Source organism: Geotrypetes seraphini, chromosome 5, assembly GCF_902459505.1.
Source record: "Geotrypetes seraphini chromosome 5, aGeoSer1.1, whole genome shotgun sequence".
In the NCBI taxonomy this organism is placed as follows: domain Eukaryota; kingdom Metazoa; phylum Chordata; class Amphibia; order Gymnophiona; family Dermophiidae; genus Geotrypetes; species Geotrypetes seraphini.
The window spans coordinates 193,164,582-193,184,253 of record NC_047088.1 but is presented as its reverse complement, the minus strand read 5'-3'; the positions used below and the strand labels follow the sequence as shown (position 1 = coordinate 193,184,253).

Here is a 19,672-nt window from a genome sequence, read left to right as displayed (position 1 = left end):
AACAATAGAAGAGACTGTACATTTACAGCGATGATACAAATTACAGTGTTATTACATTTACAAAGATGTTACATAAATAGCAGTAATAAAAAGGCATATACTAAAGAAGAGACTGTACGTATACAGCGATGTTCCATGTTAAAGCGGTGGTACATTTACAGTGATGTTAAATGTGAGGCAATGAAAAGGCAGGGCAATTAGATAAAACAGAGCTTGAGAAAGAGAGGCCATAGTGGCTTGGGAGGGGGGCGTAGTCAGAGGGAATGGAGGCATGTCGAGGTCAGGAGGGTGAAGGGAAGGGGGGAAGGCAGCGTTAGCGGAATTTGTCGAAGAGGTAGGTTTTTAGTGACTTCCTGAACAGGTGGTAGGGCGGGGAGTTGGAGATGAGGGCCGCTTGGAATGCTAGGGTTCTATCAGTGAATCTCTTGTAGAGGCAGCCTTTTAGGGAGGGAAAGGTGAATAGGTGGGTGTTTCGTGTGCGAGAGGGGCCTGCTATTTCAAGGTGCTCAGACAAGTAGATTGGGGAAGATCCTGTTAGAGTTTTGAAACAGAGGCAGGCGAACTTAAAGATGATCCTTGCCTCTACTGGGAGCCAATGGAGTTTGGTGTAGTAGGGGCTAACATGGTCGTATAATAGCTGACTGATCTGCATATGATTAGCTATCATATCACAATCACCACAAAGAAAGCATTTCTGGCTCACCAGGTTAATGCGCCTTGTTGCACTCTGTCCATCTCAAACTTCCTGGTTCAAATTGTGGACTTTGCCGTTTTTAGCCGCACATTTCCCTTTCCAGGCAAACTTTTCTCCTTTCCATGGCTAGGACATCCTAAGCTGTCATGGGAGGAAACATCTCCTCTGACAAAAGATGCCATTTATGGCTCACCAGGTTAATGCGCCTTGTTGCACCTTGTCCATCTTCTGAAGCTCCCTGATTCAAATTCCACCCTCACCTTTACGCATTCTAACAGCTCTCATAAGTGGTGGACTTTGCTGTTTTTCTTTAGCATTCTGCAGTTTTCAGGCACAGGTGCATCAGATACATTCATCTTCTCTCTGCTACAAGCCTTTGTGGTAGGAATGGATTTCTTTCTATGCAATATCTGCACAGGGCAACAGATAGAAGAGTTTACTAAAACTTCAGAGGGCTTGGACAGGTATTGAAGGAAGGTACATGTTTTTAAGATGTACCCTAGAGACATTCCTGTTGGTATATTCAGCTTGGCTGTTTGTGGTTTCATGCTTGATGAGTGTGTGTTGGGTTGGGGGAGGGGGGTTTAGGAAGAGAAAAAGGCTGCTTTAGACATCTGAGAATTGCTACAGATCATTTTAAAGATCAACTCACATATGTTTAAGCAAAGGAATGGCCAAAGAATCTGAAGGTTTTCTGGTAGAAAAATGAATATGAAATATTTGCTAACCGCACTCAAGACTTGAACCCCTGATCTATGGAAGATAAAAGTAGCCCCTTAAGGCATAGAGCTATAGAGGGAACTTTGTTTAGAATTTGGTAACAGTGCCTCTATAGACTAAGCAGATGACAAATGGCTTCTAGTAAAAGCTTTGAGAAGGGAAGGAATTGATTAAAAGTCAAGACAGGTGTGTTTGCCCAAACCACACCTAAAGCACACCCAATCAGATTTGAAAGTTTTCTAGTGGGAAGTCCAAACAGTGCCTATGACATCATGAGCTAGGTAACCCAGAACAGGAGCTAAGCAGCAGATCAGACCAGGAGCCTGAAAGAAACTATCCACTGTCAGCTGAAGATAGAGAATACTGACTGACCAAGGAGCAAGCCATCCTATATAAGAGAGTCTGTTTGGTGCTCTCTATCTCCAACTGCTGGTAGATAATCATAACCCACAAGTCTCTGGATTCATCTGCTGCTGCTAACATACTGTAGATATTTTTCCTTCCGATAGATTCAGCATTTTATATGCATTAAGTATTACATAGTTTCATCTTATACTCTATCTAATCATCACCAAGATCTGCTCAGCCGACCCAATATACTCTGCTCCTATCCCAGTCCACTACTCCCTAAACCGCACGGTAAAATCCAAATTCCATACCCTCACACACCATACCCCATATGACTGCCCAGTTACAGATCCCCCCACAGATACATCCCCACCACCTTTCCCAAATCCTCCTCCCCCCCCATAGATTAACCAAGCCTGGCACGAAAAAACAAAGAACACTAAAAAAGCTAGCCTATTCCCATTACTCTCCAATAGACCACACTAACTACCAGAACCTACAAGGATTCTACCTAAACATCAGATCGATGAGAAACAAGTCCATTCTCATCAAAGACTGGCTAGCTGAAACCAACCCCGACTTTGTACTACTCACGGAAACATGGCTGCTTTCAGACAAAGATATTATTATCAAAGACTGCCTCCCCCCAGGCTTCAAGATTCTATCCCTAGCCATAACCTGGGGAAGGGGAGGAGGGCTAGCAATAATCTTTAGAAACCACTTAAATTGCGCCGTACTCAACACCAAATCCTCTCCCAATTCAGAAATATTAGCCATCTCACTAACTTCAAATTCCTTTGTCTCCTCCCTAACAATTACTTTATTCTATATCCCACCAAAGAAATGGACCTAGCCAAAGAGGACTTTGCAGAATTTCTACTCTCTAGCAACTCTCTAGCAAGTCCATACAACCTACTATGTGGGGACATCAACATCCACCTAGAGCAAACAGACCAACCAGATATAACTGACTTTTGGCTGCTAATCTCCCAACTAGGTTACTTCAAACCCCCACCCATCAAAACCCACCAAAAAGGCCATCAGCTAGACCTGGTGACATTCTCCACCAAAGAATCAACCAACCCCAAATTCTGCTGGAAACAAGATAACTGGACAGACTCCCTATGGTCTGACCACAGACTATGTAGCTTCTCTATAGACTGCCAACAAAAAAACCACCAAAAACAACAAAACAAGAAACATCAAAACTCACAATACTAGAGGTAAAATCGACCCGGTAGTATTCTGGTCCCAATATGAAACCATCACAAAACAAAACAAAGAAACGGATCAACTTATGATCTCCTGGATCAAAGACAGCACAAACATTCTAAATGAAATAGCCCCCATAAAAACTCGCAGAATTAGAACTCCTAATCTGGAGGGATGGTTTGATTCAGAGCTACTACTGGTAAAAAGGGACCTTAGAAAATCTGAAAGACTTTGGATAAAATCTGGAACCCAAGAACACAGAGTGGCCTGGAGACTCAAATTAAAAAACTACAAAAACCTCACCAAGGAAAAATGAAAAAATTTCTACGCCCATAAAATTGGAAACACTACAACTAACAGTAGTAACCTCTTTAAACTGGTCAACGACCTTTACAACCTCGAGACGCTTACTGATAATCATGAAGAATCCACACTAACCGCTAACACCCTAGCAGACTTCTTTAACTCTAAGATACAGAAACTAAGGTCATCTATAACTGTCCCAGCCAATCCCCACGAGGACTTTCCAATCCTCCCAGACACTGACAAGTCTAAACCAGACCTCGGGTCCAGAACAGACCTAAACTGGAACCAATTCACAACCATAGACTGGCAAACCTTCAACAAATACTACAACAAATATACCAACTCCTTCTGCAGACTGGACACCTGCCCCCCAAACATTATGAAAACTGCACCAACCCACTTCAAAGCCAATATGCTGGCATGGGTAAACCTTCTACTATCCACAGGTAGTTTCCCAACAGAACAGGGCCACATCTCGATAACCCCATTAATAAAAAACATGAAAGAACCACCCAATGACCCATCTAATTACAGACCGATCGCTAGTATCCCACTATTCACCAAAATAGCAGAAGGGATGGTAAATGCCAAACTTACCACACATCTGGAAAAATTCAATATCCTAAATTGTTTATTGTTTATTTTAATTATTTGATTAAACGCCTTATCGATTCTACAAAGCGTTGTACAGAGTAAAAAAAATTTTTCCTTTAGACAAACAATATTACAATTAATACATACTTTTTTAAAAAAAAAAAAAAAAGAAAACTACAGACGAACTATAATACATACAAAGTTGTTGTGGACGAACGAACAAAAGACACACAAGGTAAAGAGGGGAGAAATACAATAGTTATAGTAAATGGAAGAGACATTAATGGAAAGAACAAAAGGGCAGGGAGATTAATTAAAAAAAGTAAAAAAAGAGATTAAAATTAAGACGTCAGTTAAAATTAAATTTAAGATAAAGTAAAACTTCAGTTAAAAGCATCTTTAAATAGGAAGCATTTTAATTTGCTTTTGAATGATGTTAGATTATTTTCCATTTTTAAATACAACGGAAGAGAATTCCAAATCATTGGGGCTGTTACCGAAAAAATGGTAGTACGACGTGTGCCAATCATCTTCAATGAAGGGATATTAAGGTTAGATTGGGTTATGGATCTCAAAGATCTTGGTGGGTCATAAGGGATCAATAATCTATCAATAAAAGCTGGAGAATTAGTTTGCATGGTTTTAAATGTTAAAAGAGCTATTTTATAAGTTATCCTATGTGAAATTGGCAACCAGTGGGCGTCTTTTAGCAGAGGGGTAACATGATCGTACTTTGATGCTTTTGAAATTAACTTAATGGCCGTAATTTTGAATTAACTGTAAACGTTTCAAATCCTTATGATATATTCCTTTTAAAAGTGAATTGCAATAGTCTATTTTTGAGATTACAAGTGAATGAATCAGTACGTTAAGGGAACTGGTGTCGAGAAGAGGAGCCAGTGTTCGAATCATTCTTAGTTTGTAAAAGCAGTTTTTGACTAAGGCGCTTATTTGCGGACGGAAAGTAAGCCTGCTGTCTATGAGGACCCCTAAAATTTTTATAGTTGTAGTCGGTGCAAGTGGGGTGTTATCGATAGTAACTGGGGAGATTAGTTGCGCCCCCTCTTTTTCAGGGAATAAAAGAGTATTAGATTTTGAAATGCTTAAAGAGAGCTTATTAGAATTTAACCAGTCATAAACTATACTGAGTTTATGGTTAATTGACTGAATCTCAGATTGGTCAGTTGATTCTATGGGGTGCAATAGTTGGAAATCGTCCGCGTAAGCATATACTGTGAACCCTATTGATTGGCAGAGAGTCAGGAGAGGGGACAGGTAGATATTAAACAATAGAGGCGATAAAATGGAGCCTTGAGGAATACCAGTTTGAATGAATAGATTTTGATTTTGAATTATTAAATTGAACTGTCGCGGCTCGCTCAGAAAAATATGATTGGAACCATTCAAGGACGTGATCATCCACACCTATAGAAAAAAGACGATTCAATAAAAGGTGATGGTCGATAGTGTCAAATGCTGCAGCGAGATCTAATGAAATTAGAAGAACAGATTTATGATGGTCAAGATAATAATTTATGGATGTAATGAGGCCGAGTAATGAGTACTCTGTGGAATGGTTTATGCGAAAACCGGTTTGATTTGGGTGAAGAACACGTGTTTTATCAACGTAATCTGATAGTTGTTGAAATACAATTTTTTCCGTTAATTTGCATAAAAAAGGGAGGTTTGCTATTGGTCTGTAATTAGAACAGTTGTCCAGATTATTCTTTGGATCTTTGATAATTGGAAATATAGTAGAATGTTTCCAATCGGGAGGGATTTTAGCTGTGGACAGACTAGTGTGAATAATTTGAAGTAAATATGGTCCAAAAACATTAAAATGACGTTTAAGGAAAAATAGAGGGATAGGTTCGAATTTGGAGCCTTTAATGTTAATGCTGTGTAGTAAGTTTTCCAAAGCTTTCAGAGTTGGAAGGCGAAAATTAGATAGAGTAGTATGAAATGATTGTGTATTAGTTGACAATCAATGACAATGACAATCAATCAGGCTTTCGCTTTGATCACAGCACTGAAACCATTATAGCCTCTCTACTGGACCACCTTCACACACTCTTCAGCCAGGGCTCTAGTGCCATAATCGTCCAACTCGACCTGAGCAGTGCTTTCGACCTAGTCGACCATACCATTCTCCTAGACTGCCTTGCATACATTGGCATCTCCGGCCAAGTTCTTAACTGGTTCCACGGATTTCTACGAAACAGATCCTACAGGGTATTTAAGAACGACTCTCTCTCATACAGCTGGGACAATTTCTGCGGAGTTCCACAGGGCTCCCCCCTGTCCCCCACCCTATTTAATGTTTACATTACCTCCCTAGGAAACCTCCTGCAAAGCCTCAAACTCAAATTCTTCATCTACGCGGATGACATCACAATGGTCATCCCGCTAACCAACTTCACACCAGAGTTCCTTACCTCACTTTCAAGTATACTCACTTAGATAGAACGCTGGATGTTATCCTACAGACTAAAACTAAATCCTGACAAAACAAAATTTTTACTAGCTACCCCCAATGACAAAATCAAAGACACCACAATTCAAGTGAAAGGATCTATTTTCCCCCTCGAACAAACCTTAAAAATACTGGGAGTCACACTAGATAAACATCTATCCCTGGAGAAACACACAGATAACACAGTCAGGAAAGGCATCTCGGTGCTATGGAAGCTCCACACCATTAAAAAATACTTTGACAAGACCTCATTCCGCCTGCTAGTACAATCCTCCATCCTTAGCATACTAGACTACTGCAATATCATTTACTTAAGCTCCATGAAGAAAACCATTAGGAGACTAAAAATGATCCAGAATACTGCGGTCCGCCTCATATTCGGCCTGAAAAAATGGGAACACGTCACCCCTTTTTACCACAAACTTCATTGGCTACCCTTTGAATCCAGAGTCCTATTCAAATTCGCCTGCTTCTGTTATAAAACAGTATTTGGCCTATCCCCAAACTACATAAACCCTCACTTCTACCTGAATCGCATAAACAAGCACTCCTGCAGAATTCAGCTGTTTGCCTTCCCCTCCCTAAAACTATGTCACTCCAAAAGATTCCTTGACAAAACTTTCACCTTCCAGGCTGCCAAACTGAACCCATGGCTAGCCCAAATTGTCTTTGAGGCCCCCACCTACCTCGGGTTTAGAAAATCTCTTAAAACTCACCTATTCCATGGACAAGACACCTAACGCCTCTCTTCAATGAACCATAACCCCCTCCTGCCTCTTCCACCATACTACCCAGCCCGCCCACCCCAACCCTCTCCCCCCTGACCTACACGTCCCTTCTATCTCTAACCTCAACTACTTCGCTGCTTCCAACTATGTTCAATTGGTGTGAACCACTTGTAATTTTTTTGATAAACAAATGTGAACCGCCTAGAACTCCTTGGGTATGGCGGTATACAAAAATAAAGTTATTATTATTATTATACATATGCTTATGATCCGTGTTGTGACACTGCAAAATATATGTTCCTGTTAATAAAATGCATACACAGAGAGCATGCTAGTAAAAATGGCAGCCTGCAATTTGTAAAACAAACTACCTGCAAAATATTCAGTACATTTTTAACACTCCCAGGACCATAATTCTGAAAACTTAGTCTTTATTCTGCCAAGACACAAAAACTGGCTGTACATTAATAAGTGAATTCATGAAACAAGAATATTTGTTTTGAAATTCGTCTTCCTTATACAAAGAATGCATCATGACACAGTAAATTAAGAAGTATGTCATGAAGATGTTGCTTTTTTCAAATATGCAATCAGATCTGCTCGTTCCTCTTTCTTTTTGATACCCGCAAAAACCATTTTAGTTCCAGGAATATACTTCTTAGGATTCTCCAAGTACTCCATTAGTGTACGTTCTCCCCAGACAATACCTGAAAACAAAGAAAAATTAAGAACATTCTCCATTTTTAATATCACTTGATCACCTTCAAGCCATAGCAACTGAAGATAACACAACTGTACCAGACAACTTTAAAAAATGTTAGATCTATAGGTAGTGTTAACTCATCTACTTTACCTGAATTTTCAAAGGGAAACCATATAAGTATAAAAGAGATTATATCCTTCCCTTGATAATATCTTTTCCAGTAGATAGGTGAGTCATTCTAGACCAAGAGTAGGTAATTCCGGTCCTCGAGAGCCACGGGCAGATCAGGTTTTCAGGATATCCATAATGAATATGTATGAGATGGATTTGCATACACTGCCTCCTCGAGATGCAAATCTATCTCATGCATATTTGTGAATATCCTAAAAATTTGACTTGCCTGTGGCTCTTGAGGACCAGAATTACCTACCCCTTGTTCTACACAAGCGAGTTATCTCCCAATGGCCACAGAAGGAATCCACTCTGGCTTTTTTCTGTGACCCTCCTCTACTTCACTTGGAGCTCTACTGCCACCTGTAATTCGTACCCAAGCAAAAAGAGCTCCACTGACAGTATGTGATGTAGGGTCATCAACGGGAACTTTCCTATTAACTGTATTGCTCAAATAAGCAACGTGTAAACAACAAACAGCCAACAAAGGCATCAAAGGAGTTCAGGAAGTACCCCTGCATGCACCTTTAACAAATTTACAGAATTCTTCAAGGCCCCAAAGGGCTGACCAGCATCCAAGAATCAAACTTGGAGAAGCATTAGCAGAATGAGACAGTAGGCAGGCACAGGAAGGACAGGGCGGGAGCTTAGAATGACTCACCTATCTACTGGAAAAGAAATTATCAAAGTAAGGACATACCATATTTTTCGCTCCATAAGACCACCCTAGATTTAGAGGAAAAAAACAAGAAAAAAACCATTCTGAAACAAATTCTCCCTGCCAGGCTCTGAACCAAGCCCCCTTCCCTGGCAAGCTCTGTACCCAGCTCCCTTCCTTCCCTGCTCTACCAGACTATGCAGCCAGCCCCTCTCCCTGCAAGGCTCTGTACCCTGCCTCCCCTCTGATAGTCTAGTGGTAGGCCGGGACAGGAGGGATCCATCCCAGTCAACTAACAATTTTTTACACCCCCAGTACATTTTTTTTTTTAAACCCTGTACCTTTAAATCATACCCCCATAACTTTCCATTGAAAACAATTTTTATTGATGAATAAACATCATACCACCTTTCAAAAACCATAGAACAAATATCAATAGAACAATTCAAAGAAGGTATCACAGAGATAAGATCATCAATTCTTTCCTTTGTTACATAAAGAAAAATACTCTAATTCCCCTGTGAAACAGCAAAAGGTAGAACACAACATTCCAGGAGCCAGTGTTCTTAGGACCCCTGGAGATCAAAGGATACCCCAACAGTCAAAATTACTGACCCCCTAAATTAAAACCAAAAAGCAGATAAAGGTACCCGGCAAATCCCAAGACTTAGCCAATGCAAAACCCCACACCCGTACCTTTTAAATCCCTGCCTCCCTCGCTAGATGGCTCTTGTACTCAGCAGCACGGAGGGAAGGCGCGAGCTTTCCGCATTCCCATCTGACCCCACACCACTTTCTGAATAGCTGGCGTCAGTTATCGCGAGTGGATTTCTTCTGCAGATGGCTCACGGCCATCCTCTATAATAAAATCCTTACCAGCGCATGCGCAGTTGAAACGGCGTGATCCCTCCCGCCGTGATTTGTGCTTCCGTGCCGTGTTCCATTTGCGGCACACGTCGGCTTGCAGCGCGTGCGGTGGTGAGAGCAATGACAGGAAGGTGTCCTTCGAGGTGCTGCGAGGCATCCGACTGCTACTGCTCACAGGGAAGTGGAGGGGGAGAGGGAAAAGGGGCTGATTTGGGGAGGGGGTGTGCTGGGGGTAGGCAACAATCTTGGTTTGCTCAGGGGGGGGGCAGAAAAAGATAGGCAAGGGGCCAGGGAGAGAGACAGACAGAAAGAAGTGGAGGGGGAGAGGGAAAAGGGGCTGCTTTGGGGGGGAGGGGTATGCTGGGGAGCAGGCAGCAATCTTAGTTTGCTCGGGGGGCCAGAGAGAGATAGGCAGGGGACCAGGGAGAGAGAGACAGACAGAAAGAAAGACAGACAGACAGACAGACAGGGAGCCAGAGAGACAGACAGCCTGCGGCTAAGGAGACAGAGACAGAAAGAAAGACAGATAGACACATCTATTCTAGCACCCGTTAATGTAACGGACTTAAAGACTAGTTGGGAGATAACCCGCTTGTATAGAATGGCTCACTCTATTGTACTGTTTATCAGAATCACTCAGGAACATAATCCTGATGCAAAAGTTATGTTCAGTCCAGAATCCCAAAAATGAAAGGATGGAATTTCCTCACTCAAAAAAATGTCTAATATTCCATGCTTCCCTGAAAATAAGACCTAGAATGATTTTCAGGGTAGGTCCTAATATAAGCCCTACCCAAAAACTAAGACCTAGTTGGATTGACCCCCAAAACCCCTCCAGAATGTCCCCGACACTCCCCGATTTGCCAGCGGCAGCGCTCCCCCCCCCATGTAGCATCTTTCCTCCTCGCTCACCCATCTTCTTGTGCAGCATCTTTCCATTCCTCCTTCCCATCCTGCACAGCAGAACCCTGCCGACCCTCTCAACGTGAGGCCGACATACCTCTGTTCCAAACAGCAACGCGGCAGCACTAAACAGGTTGCTTCGCAACCTTCCCCACCGGGGCCTTCCCTCTGCCACATCACTGATGGAAAGATGCTGCGTAGGGGGATGGGTTGGGTCGTCGGGGTTCTGCTGCATTGGGGGGGGGGATGGCTTAGTATTTCTGTTCCACAAAGATCTCAAGACTATTTTACTTCAGAAATATTATGACATCTGAAATTCAGTTTAAGGATGATTTGTAATTTGTTTATTTGTTAACAATTTAAAGCTCTATTTTATAGGGAAGATATGGCATACAAGAACAATGTTTAGATTAGATCTAATGATTAGTGAAATTGCTTTCGGGGGTTCTGCTGCACGAGGGGATGGGAGGAAGGGATAGAAAGATGCTGCACAAGGGAATGGGTGAGAGATGATCGTTGTACACACTAGAGAATGACATGGGGAAAAAAATTTATCACCGTTCCCGCCCCATCCCCACGAGCTCAGTCCCCGTCCTGCAAACTGTCAGATCCCACACGCACAAGCCTCAAATAGTTATGATTTTATACTGAACTTATTTTATTAAAGTATAAAAAGAGACAATATTCTGTACAATTGTCATTTTATAAACACAAATAATACAGAGCAAGGATCAACAAAACCCCTGTCGCCCCTCCCTTTCACAAATATCCCCTCCACTATTGTGAAAACTAAACAATCCAAATTACTACAGAATACTACATAGAAAAATCAAGCAAACAGAATACTTCAGTCACACATGGCAGGAATAGTGTTAGGGTACAGCAACTAGGACAACTGCCCCCTGGTCATAGAGAGAGCCCTAAGTCAGCTGGAAGCTAAAGAAGCAAAGGCTGGGCTTTGCGGTCCCCAGTTATGTCTAATACCAGCTCTAGCAGGATACATATTTCAAATCTGTAAAAAAAAATTTTCTACCTTTTGTTGTCTGGTGATTTTATTTTTCAAATCACATTGGTCTAAGGCTTTGGTTTTGGGTTCCTTCTGTCTTCATCGTGAAGGTAAAATAGGCCCAAGAGGAGCTAGAGAGGAGATGCCGAGTCTGACACAGGCGCAGTTTTTATTACCACACGAGCAAGACTTTTCACCGCTTCCATGGAGCGGTGAAAGGTCTTGTCCCCATTCCTGCGGTAAATCAGTTGCAAATGTCCCCATTACCACAGTAAACGGTACCCGTGTCATTCTCTAGTACAGTGTTTCCCAACCCTGTCCTGGAGGACCACCAGGCCAATCGGGTTTTCAGGCTAGCCCTAATGAATATGCATGGAGCAGATTTGCATGCTTGCCACTTCCATTATATGCAAATCTCTCTCATGCATATTCATTAGGGCTTGCCTGAAAACCCAATTGGCCTTGTGGTCCTCCAGGACAGGGTTTGGAACCACTGCTCTAGTACACACAATAAAAAATAAGATATCCCTGAAAATAAGCCCTAGAGCATTTTTTGGCCCCCAAATTAATTTAAGACAGTGTCTTATTTTCGGGGAAACACAGTACAGTATTTAGTTTAAAATGAAAGCAAGTTACAAAACCGGGTGCCACCTTTTCCTGTGTTTTACCTTTGTTTTTGTTTGCATCTGTGTAAGTGAATCCTGCAGCTTGTCCTGTTTTGCGTCCAAACAGACCCCAAAGGTTTGGGCCTGTCTTGTGTTTTCCACCTTTTTCAACTGTGTGACACTGAGAACATTTCTGCACAAATAATTTCTTTCCTCTTTCAACATCACTCATTTTGTCCTAAGAAAAAGCAACACAAAATCAAAAACTATCAAGTCCACTACCAGTATTTTCCATAAAAGTTTACAAATGCTTAAAACATATCAAAATTACAAGTGATAGTTTACTCCTTCATCCCCTCCCCCATTTTTTTTTTTTTTTACAACTTCAGCAAATATGAGCCATATACTTAACCCCTCTTTCCATAAAAGTTTACAAATGCTTAAAACATATCAAAATTACAAGTGACAGTTTACTCTTTCATCCCCTCCCTCCATTTTTTTTTTTACATCACCAGCAAATATGAGCCATATACTTAACCCCTCTTTCCTTAAAAGTTTACAAATGCTTAAAACATATCAAAATTACAAGTGATATTAAAAAGGCAATTAATATTTTTTTATAAGTACATTATAAATCCAAGCTGTTTTCATTAGTTTACTCTTTCATCCCCTCCCCCATTATTATTATTATTTTTTTTTTTTACATCACTAGGAAACAGGAGCCATATACTTAACCCCTCTTCTACGAATTTTTTTTTACCCTCTCACCGGCATGGGGATTTACTGGGCTGATTCAGCACAACCTGAAGAGCCGCTGAAAATTTCGGTTTTGACTCCTGCCTGACTTTTTGTTTTGGTTTTAAATGCCAGCAAGCGACTTGAACCCATGCTCCGAGGCTCTAACGGTAACACTGTGCGAACAGGCTTCCCTCCGAAACCGGAAGTTACATCCCGAGGGGAGGAGGAGGGAAACCAGCACGAATAGTGTTACCGTTAGAGCCCCGGAGCATGAGTTCGCTACAGCTAAGGCGGGAAGCGACGGAGGGAAGCTTACAACGTGCTGCTCTTGCTTGCTTCGGGCCTTCCTTGCTGTTGGGTCCGAAACAAGCAAGAGCAGCACGTTGTTAGCTTCCTTCCGTCGTTGACCTATGGAAGATAGGTCAGCGACGGAGGGAAGCTTACAACTTGCTTAGTCTGTCAGTAGAGAATCTGCCGACGGGTGTGTGAGATGGGAGGGATGGGAAGAGAAATGCTGCTGCTGTACCCAGTTTGGGGGGGGGAGGGGAAGAGAAATGCTGCTGCACCCAATATTTTTTTTTTGGGGGGAAGGAGGAAGAGAAATGCTGCTGCACCCAGTTGGGGGGGAAGAGAAGTGCTGCTGTAGCACCCAGTTGGGGAGAAGGAAGACCAGGGAAGGGAGCGGAGAGGAAAGAGATGCCAAGACCATGGGAGGGAGGGAAAAGAAAGGAGCTACCAGGCCTTGGAGGAGGAGGGAGAGATGTCAGGGCATAAGAGGGGGGAGACAGACCAGGTGAAAGGAAGGAGAAGAATTTCCAGATAATGGAGTGGGAGGGGGAGATGGAAGGAGAGGAGAGAGATGCCAGGACATGGGAGGAGGGAAGGGAAACTAAGGAGACATAAAATGCCAGACCACAGGGAAAGGAAGGAGAGGAGATGCTGCCAACATTAAGGGAAATTATTGAAGAGAAGGGATATGAACCTGAACAGGCATTCAATGCAGATGAAATTGCTCTGTTTTGGAAGAGATGCCACAGAGGACTTTCACTTTGTGAAGGGGCCAGTCTGTTTAATTTTCCTCAGCTTGTGGGCTGAAATCATGGTTTTATCAACCTAGCTTCCCTCCTGTGTTTTTTGTGTGAAGTGCTCAACCTCATGGTTTTATCAGCCAACTTCTCTCCTGTCTTTATCAGTCTAACTCCCCTCTTGTGTGTTTGTGAATTGCCCAGGTTGTATGTTGAAATCATGCTTTTATCAGCCTAACTTCCCTCCTGGGTGTTTGTGATCTGTGTGTTTTGTGTGAAGTTCTCAACCTCTTGGTTTTATCAGCCAGATTTCAAGTTTCAAGTTTATTCAAAAATTTTATAAACCACCCAAACATCATTCTAGGAACATTATGTTAAAAACATATATGAGGTCTTTTTTTATCAGCATATATGGGATCTTTTTTTATCAGCTTAACTTCCCTCCCGTGTGTTTGCAAACTATGAGCTATATCAGTGTTGCTCAACTCGGTCCTGGAGTACCCCCTTGCCAGTCAGGTTTTCAGGATATCCACAATGAATTTGCATAAACTTGATTTGCATGCACTGCCTCCATTATATGCAAATTTCTTTCATGCATATTCATTATGGCTATCTTGAAAACCTGACTTGCAAGGGGGTACTCCAGGACCGAGTTGAGAAACACTGAGCTAGATAACTAAAGTCAACAATTGTTTAATGATCGTCACTAAATCGGTGTTGACTGGTTTAGCGATGATCAGATATGCTGACCCGATGCACAAAATGGCTTACCATGTGGTTTTATGCACAATTGCCCATTCTCTGATCCGGCCATGAAAATAGGGTCATTAATATTGAAATGCCATGTAACTAGTAGAGCGATTGGTGCTCTAACATGGCTTCCCGATGCACAAAAAAAAGTGATCGCTTACCTGTCTTACCCATACAAATTAATACATTTATAACCTTGAAGTTTCAAGTTTATTTTAAATTTCTTATACTGCCTAATCAGACTTCTAAGCGATGTACAAAATAAAAAAAACATACACTAGCTAAAATAAAAACTTAAAATTACAAGGTATCTCTGGGGATGACTACTACAAAAACATTAAAACCATGACAAACAGGAACAGAGGGTAAGAAGGCGAGAACTACAATATTTAAAATAAAAGAGAACGAATAGGGGAAAAACAGTAGGAAGGGTTGCTGAAGATAAAATCATATTGGGTCGCCCTTACAAAGGCAGTTAGGTCTCAAAGGCATCAAAATGGGCACAGATGTTGTGTGTGTGTGTTACACAAGTACAATATCTGCCCCATTATAAAAAAAATGGGAGCTGAGCCCCCCCATGACGAGCCGCTCCCTCTGATGACAACTGCAGGTCCTGCAAAAAATCCCTGTACCAACCAAAATTGGCAGGAGGGTGCCCAGTCCCTCCTGCCACTGGATCCCCCCCCCCCCCCGCACCAGGCACCCCCAAAAAAGGCTACTCCTCTGAACCTCCCTGAGAATTTAACATTTTGAACACGAAGCAACTGGGAACTAGTGATTTTGTTTCAAAAGTGGAGAGATGTGTGATGTCATCACGTAGACATCCACGCATGCGCAGAGGCCCTCAAGACGGGTTCCTGATCCTATTACTATGCCAGTGGGGGGAGGGATGCAGGAGGAGGAGAGGTGCAGAGAGAAGGAGAGGCACTGGCACTGGCTGAATGCCTACAGGCACCTAATTTGGGCACCTAAAAAGCTTCCATATTACCAACTAACTAACTGGATATGGTTTATTAAACTTGATATACTACCTATCATAACAGTCAGCTGGCGCCGGTGCCTCTCCTCCTCGCCGGTGTTTCATGGCACACCCGGAATCTCACCATGGCACAGTTTGCGAAACACTGTCTTAAGCAAATAAAGCTTAATAGTTGACCAGAGTTCTTTATTAAGACAACATACTCTTTCTAAAACTAACAAAACAAGAGTGTCTGCTATGTAGGACTAAAGTTGCTACATTATTTAATTTAATTTAGCAAAAATCAATTTAGAGTTGGTTGAAATTGTACCATGACAACACATACTCAACGCAGAATGTAACTAGTTTATTTCTAGTATATTGAATTTCCTCCTTTCAAGAGATGTAAGCACTAACAGAGTTATGAATAATGCGGTCGATTCATTCATTTAGAGACCATAAAGGAAGCTGTGGTTATTAGGCACCTAAAAGGCTTCCATATGTACCACCTAACTGGATATGGTTTATTAAACTTGATATACCACCTACCATAGCAACAACAAGGTGGTTCACAATAAAAACAAGTCAAATAATAGATAGAAAGGAACTACATTAGAAAATAGGATAGTGGCGAGAGACAAAAAAAAAAAAGATGCTGCTTAGGGTTACCATATGGCTCCAGAAAAAGGAGGATTGATTGAGACATCCGGGTTTTACTTCCATTGCTTTCAACAGAAGTTAAGCCTAGATGTCTCTATCTGTCCTCCTTACTTTAATTTATTTCAGTAGAAGTAAAACCCTGATGTCTCAATCTATCCTCCTTTTTCTGGAGCCATATGGTAACCCTACTTGAGATCCAAGTTTCCAAGTGGGATTATAATGGTTTCTGGTACTATGAGGGGATGTTGAAAAGTTCTCAGCCCAACTAAGAAGAGAATGATGTAGATATGGTTCAATCAATGATCCGAAACAATGTCAAAACATAGAATTTCATTTCTGCAAATTGGCACAACGAAATAAGAGTTACAGTGGCAAAATAATGCTTAGAATTTAGGAAGATGGTGGGTTGGGCTGAGAACTTTTCAGCACCCCTGGTATGTTTTGGAGGCATTTATAAACAGATGAATCTTTAGGCTAAGGCTCTGATTCTGCAAAATGTGTCTAAAGTTAGGCGTCCTTTGTAGAATTGCACTCAGCAAAGTTCAGCAATGTTTAGGCATCCTTTAGAGAATCAGGCTATAGGTGAGATTTAGGCGTCCAAACAATGTCCTTAATATTATAATATTTTATTACTAGTCTTTAAGCCTGTTACATTAACGGGTGCTAGAATAGATGTGTCTGTCTGTCTGTGTTTCTTTCTTTCTCTGTCATTGGCTGCTGTCTGTAATCTTCTGTCTCCCCCTCCCCCCCCCCGAGCAAAGCTGTTTGCCCCAGCACACACCTCCCCCCCAAATGTCTCTCCATGGCCCTCTTCTATCTTCCCCCCCAGAGCAAAGCTGTCTGTCCACAGCACACCTCCCCCCAAAGCAGCCTCCTTTCCCTCTCCCTATCTCTCCATGGCCCCTTCTGTCTCCCCCCCAGTACACCCCTCCCCCCAAAGCAGCCCCCTTTCCCTCTCCCTGTCTCTCCATGGCCCCTTCTGTCTTCCCTCCCAGAGCAAAGCTGTTTGCCCCAAGCACACCCCTCCTCCCAAAGCAGCCCCCTTCCCTCTCCCTGTCTCTCCATGGCCCCTTCTGTCTTCCCTCCAAGAGCAAAGCTGTTTGCCCCAAGCACACCCCTCCTCCCAAAGCAGCCCCCTTTCCCTCTCTCTCTGGCCCCCTTCTCTGTCTGTCTTTCTGTCCCTCTCCCTGCCCCTGTGTCTTTCTTTCTTTCTGTCTCCCTCCCTCCCGCTGTCTGTCTGTCATTTTTCCCCATTTCCCTGTGCAGCAGCATTTCCATCCCACTTCCCTATGCAGCAGCAACAGCATTTCCCTCCTATCCCCCCTTTCCTGTGCAGAAGCAGTAGCAGCATTTTTCCCCACCCCCCTTTCCCTTCTCTTATCTTCTCTTCCCTTACCCTTCCCTGCTCCGTTCGGCCCCTCCCCCTTCTTTTACTGTCGTCCTGCTCGATCTGGCCTGCTCCTGACCCTCCCACTGCCGACAAACCTCTGGGCTCCAGCCGCGTAGGCAGCACTTTAAACACGCTGCTTCCACTGCCAATTTCCTCTGCCACGTCTGTCTCCGATGATCATCAGAGATGCGGCAGAGAAAATCGGCAGTAGAAGGGCGCGAAGCAGCGCATTTATAGTGCTGCCTACGCCGCTGGAGCCGGGAGGTTTGTGGAGGGTCAATGGCCGGAGCGGGGCTGCTGTCCACCACTGGTGCTGCCTACGCCGCTGGAGCTGGGAGGTTTGGAGAGAGCACAGTCGCGCGCCTTCAGCCACCGCGCACGCGCCTCCAGCCCCTGCAAGTGCCGTAAGGTGTGAAATAGAATACTGCCACAGAAGCACACCTCACAGCGCCAGGAATCACGAATTTTCAAGAGCGCATGCGCGCTCTAGGGTTTTATTATTAGTGATTATGTTATTAGAATGGCGATTTTATGCTGTTTTTCATTATAATTGTAATACTAGGAGTTGGATTTGTTTATTGCTTTTATTTATTTATCTTCTATCAGATAGAGTGACTGGGATTCGAACCAGCAACATTAGGATAAAAGGGTATAGGTTTAACCAGTGTGTTACAGAGTGAGCTAGCAAGCTGCATAGCAATTGTAAAACTGGGTCTTATAGGCATTGTAAGGAAGTCTTCTTTTAACATAAGAACATAAGAACTGCCGCTGCTGGGTCAGACCAGTGGTCCATCGTGCCCAGCTGTCCGCTTCCGCGGTGGCCCCCAGGTCAAAGACCAGCACCCTAACCGAGACCAGCCCTACCTGCGTATGTTCTAGTTCCACAAGAACTTATCTAACTTTGTCTTGAATCCCTGGATAGTGTTTTCCCCTACGACAGCCTCTAGGAGAGCGTTCCAGTTTTCCACCACTCTCTTGGTGAAAAAGAACTTCCTTATGTTTATACAGCATCTATCCACTTTCAACTTTAGAAAGTGCCCTCTCATTCTCCCTACCTTGGGTAGGGTGAACAACCTGTCTTTATCTACTAAGTCATTATCTTGAAGGTTTCAATCATGTCCCCTCTTTTCAAGGGAGAAGAGGCCCAGTTTCTCCAATCTCTCACTGTATGACAACTCCTTCAGCCCCTTAACCATTTTAGTTGCTCTTCTCTGGACCCTTTTGAGTAGTACTGTGTCTTTCTTCAAGTACAGCGACCAGTGCTGGACACAATATTCCAGGTGGGAACAGGGCTTTTATCCATTGAGCCACAGCAGCTTCCACTAATGTCTTTCTTCCTCACATCTGATATATTAGCTTAGGGATCTGCTAAGCTATGATCTTGTCAGGTATTTTTACCTTCACATGGCTAGGATCACTAAGCTCTCATGGTAGGAACCCCTATGATTGAAAGGAAGCAGCTGTAGCTCACCAGGTAAAAGCCCTGTGCTCGTCTTTCAGAGGTCATGGGTTCAAATCCCAGCATATATTTTAATTGTGGCATTCTACCTTGTAGGTGCACCTTTATGATCTCACAATGAGGTCAGCATTGTGCAGCTGTACACCTCCATTTGCAATGAAGTAGAAGCCATGCTAAGGTCTGTATCTGTTTTTTTCAGTTTTTAAGCTTTTGCAAATGAAGTTATGTAAGTCTTTCTGACCCTCCTGCAAACTATTGCACAATCCCCCTCCCAAAAGACACAATTGAGGGCCCCACCAAAAGTTCCCTTGAATCTGGTGGAACTGGAAGAGAAACCCCCAAACTGGGCAACCCATAATTTTTGTACCACTTTACAAGACCACCACATGTGGTCAAAGGAACCAGATTCCCCACATCCCTTCCAACAGTCCGCATTCACTCTTTTCCCCATATGGAACAACTGGAGTGGGCAGGTACACTTTTGGTGATCCACTTTATACTGCATTTGCTTATACTTCGTGGCCCAGGAACATTTATGGATATACAAATAAATCTCTTCTCATTCCACTTCCCCCAGACAACCCAGTTCCAATCCAGACCAGTCCACTGAGTGTTATGGGAGCTATCAGCGGACCTAGATTCTTCCAATAAAGCTCTATAAACTCTAGAAAATAATTTCTTAGAATTAAGGCCCCAAAACAAGG

General features: G+C 42.9%; 1 protein-coding gene across 3 annotated transcripts; it reads right to left on the bottom strand.

The window, feature by feature from the left end:
- Window positions 1-7,489: 7,489 nt before the first annotated feature.
- On the bottom strand, window positions 7,490-13,222 carry LOC117361232 (cytochrome c). 3 transcript variants are annotated; one of them, XM_033946289.1, is made up of 3 exons: window positions 13,043-13,222; window positions 12,052-12,226; window positions 7,490-7,782 (listed from the first exon to the last, which is right to left on the bottom strand). In XM_033946289.1, exons 2-3 carry the CDS (start codon window positions 12,218-12,220, stop codon window positions 7,634-7,636), a joined length of 318 nt encoding a protein of 105 aa, XP_033802180.1. In that variant the 5' UTR covers window positions 12,221-12,226; window positions 13,043-13,222; the 3' UTR covers window positions 7,490-7,633. The 3 variants fall into 3 exon arrangements, with proteins under 3 accessions (XP_033802180.1, XP_033802179.1, XP_033802178.1); XM_033946288.1 differs by lacking the exon at window positions 13,043-13,222 and adding an exon at window positions 12,749-12,956; XM_033946287.1 differs by lacking the exon at window positions 13,043-13,222 and adding an exon at window positions 12,757-12,956.
- Window positions 13,223-19,672: the final 6,450 nt, after the last annotated feature.

Bases quoted from the DNA above. Each gene is read 5' to 3' on its own strand.
- LOC117361232 (XM_033946287.1), bottom strand. The intron at 7,783-12,051 runs GTAAAACACAGG...CTTTGTTTTCAG, and splicing joins AGATGCAAACAAAAACAAAG to GTATTGTCTGGGGAGAACGT.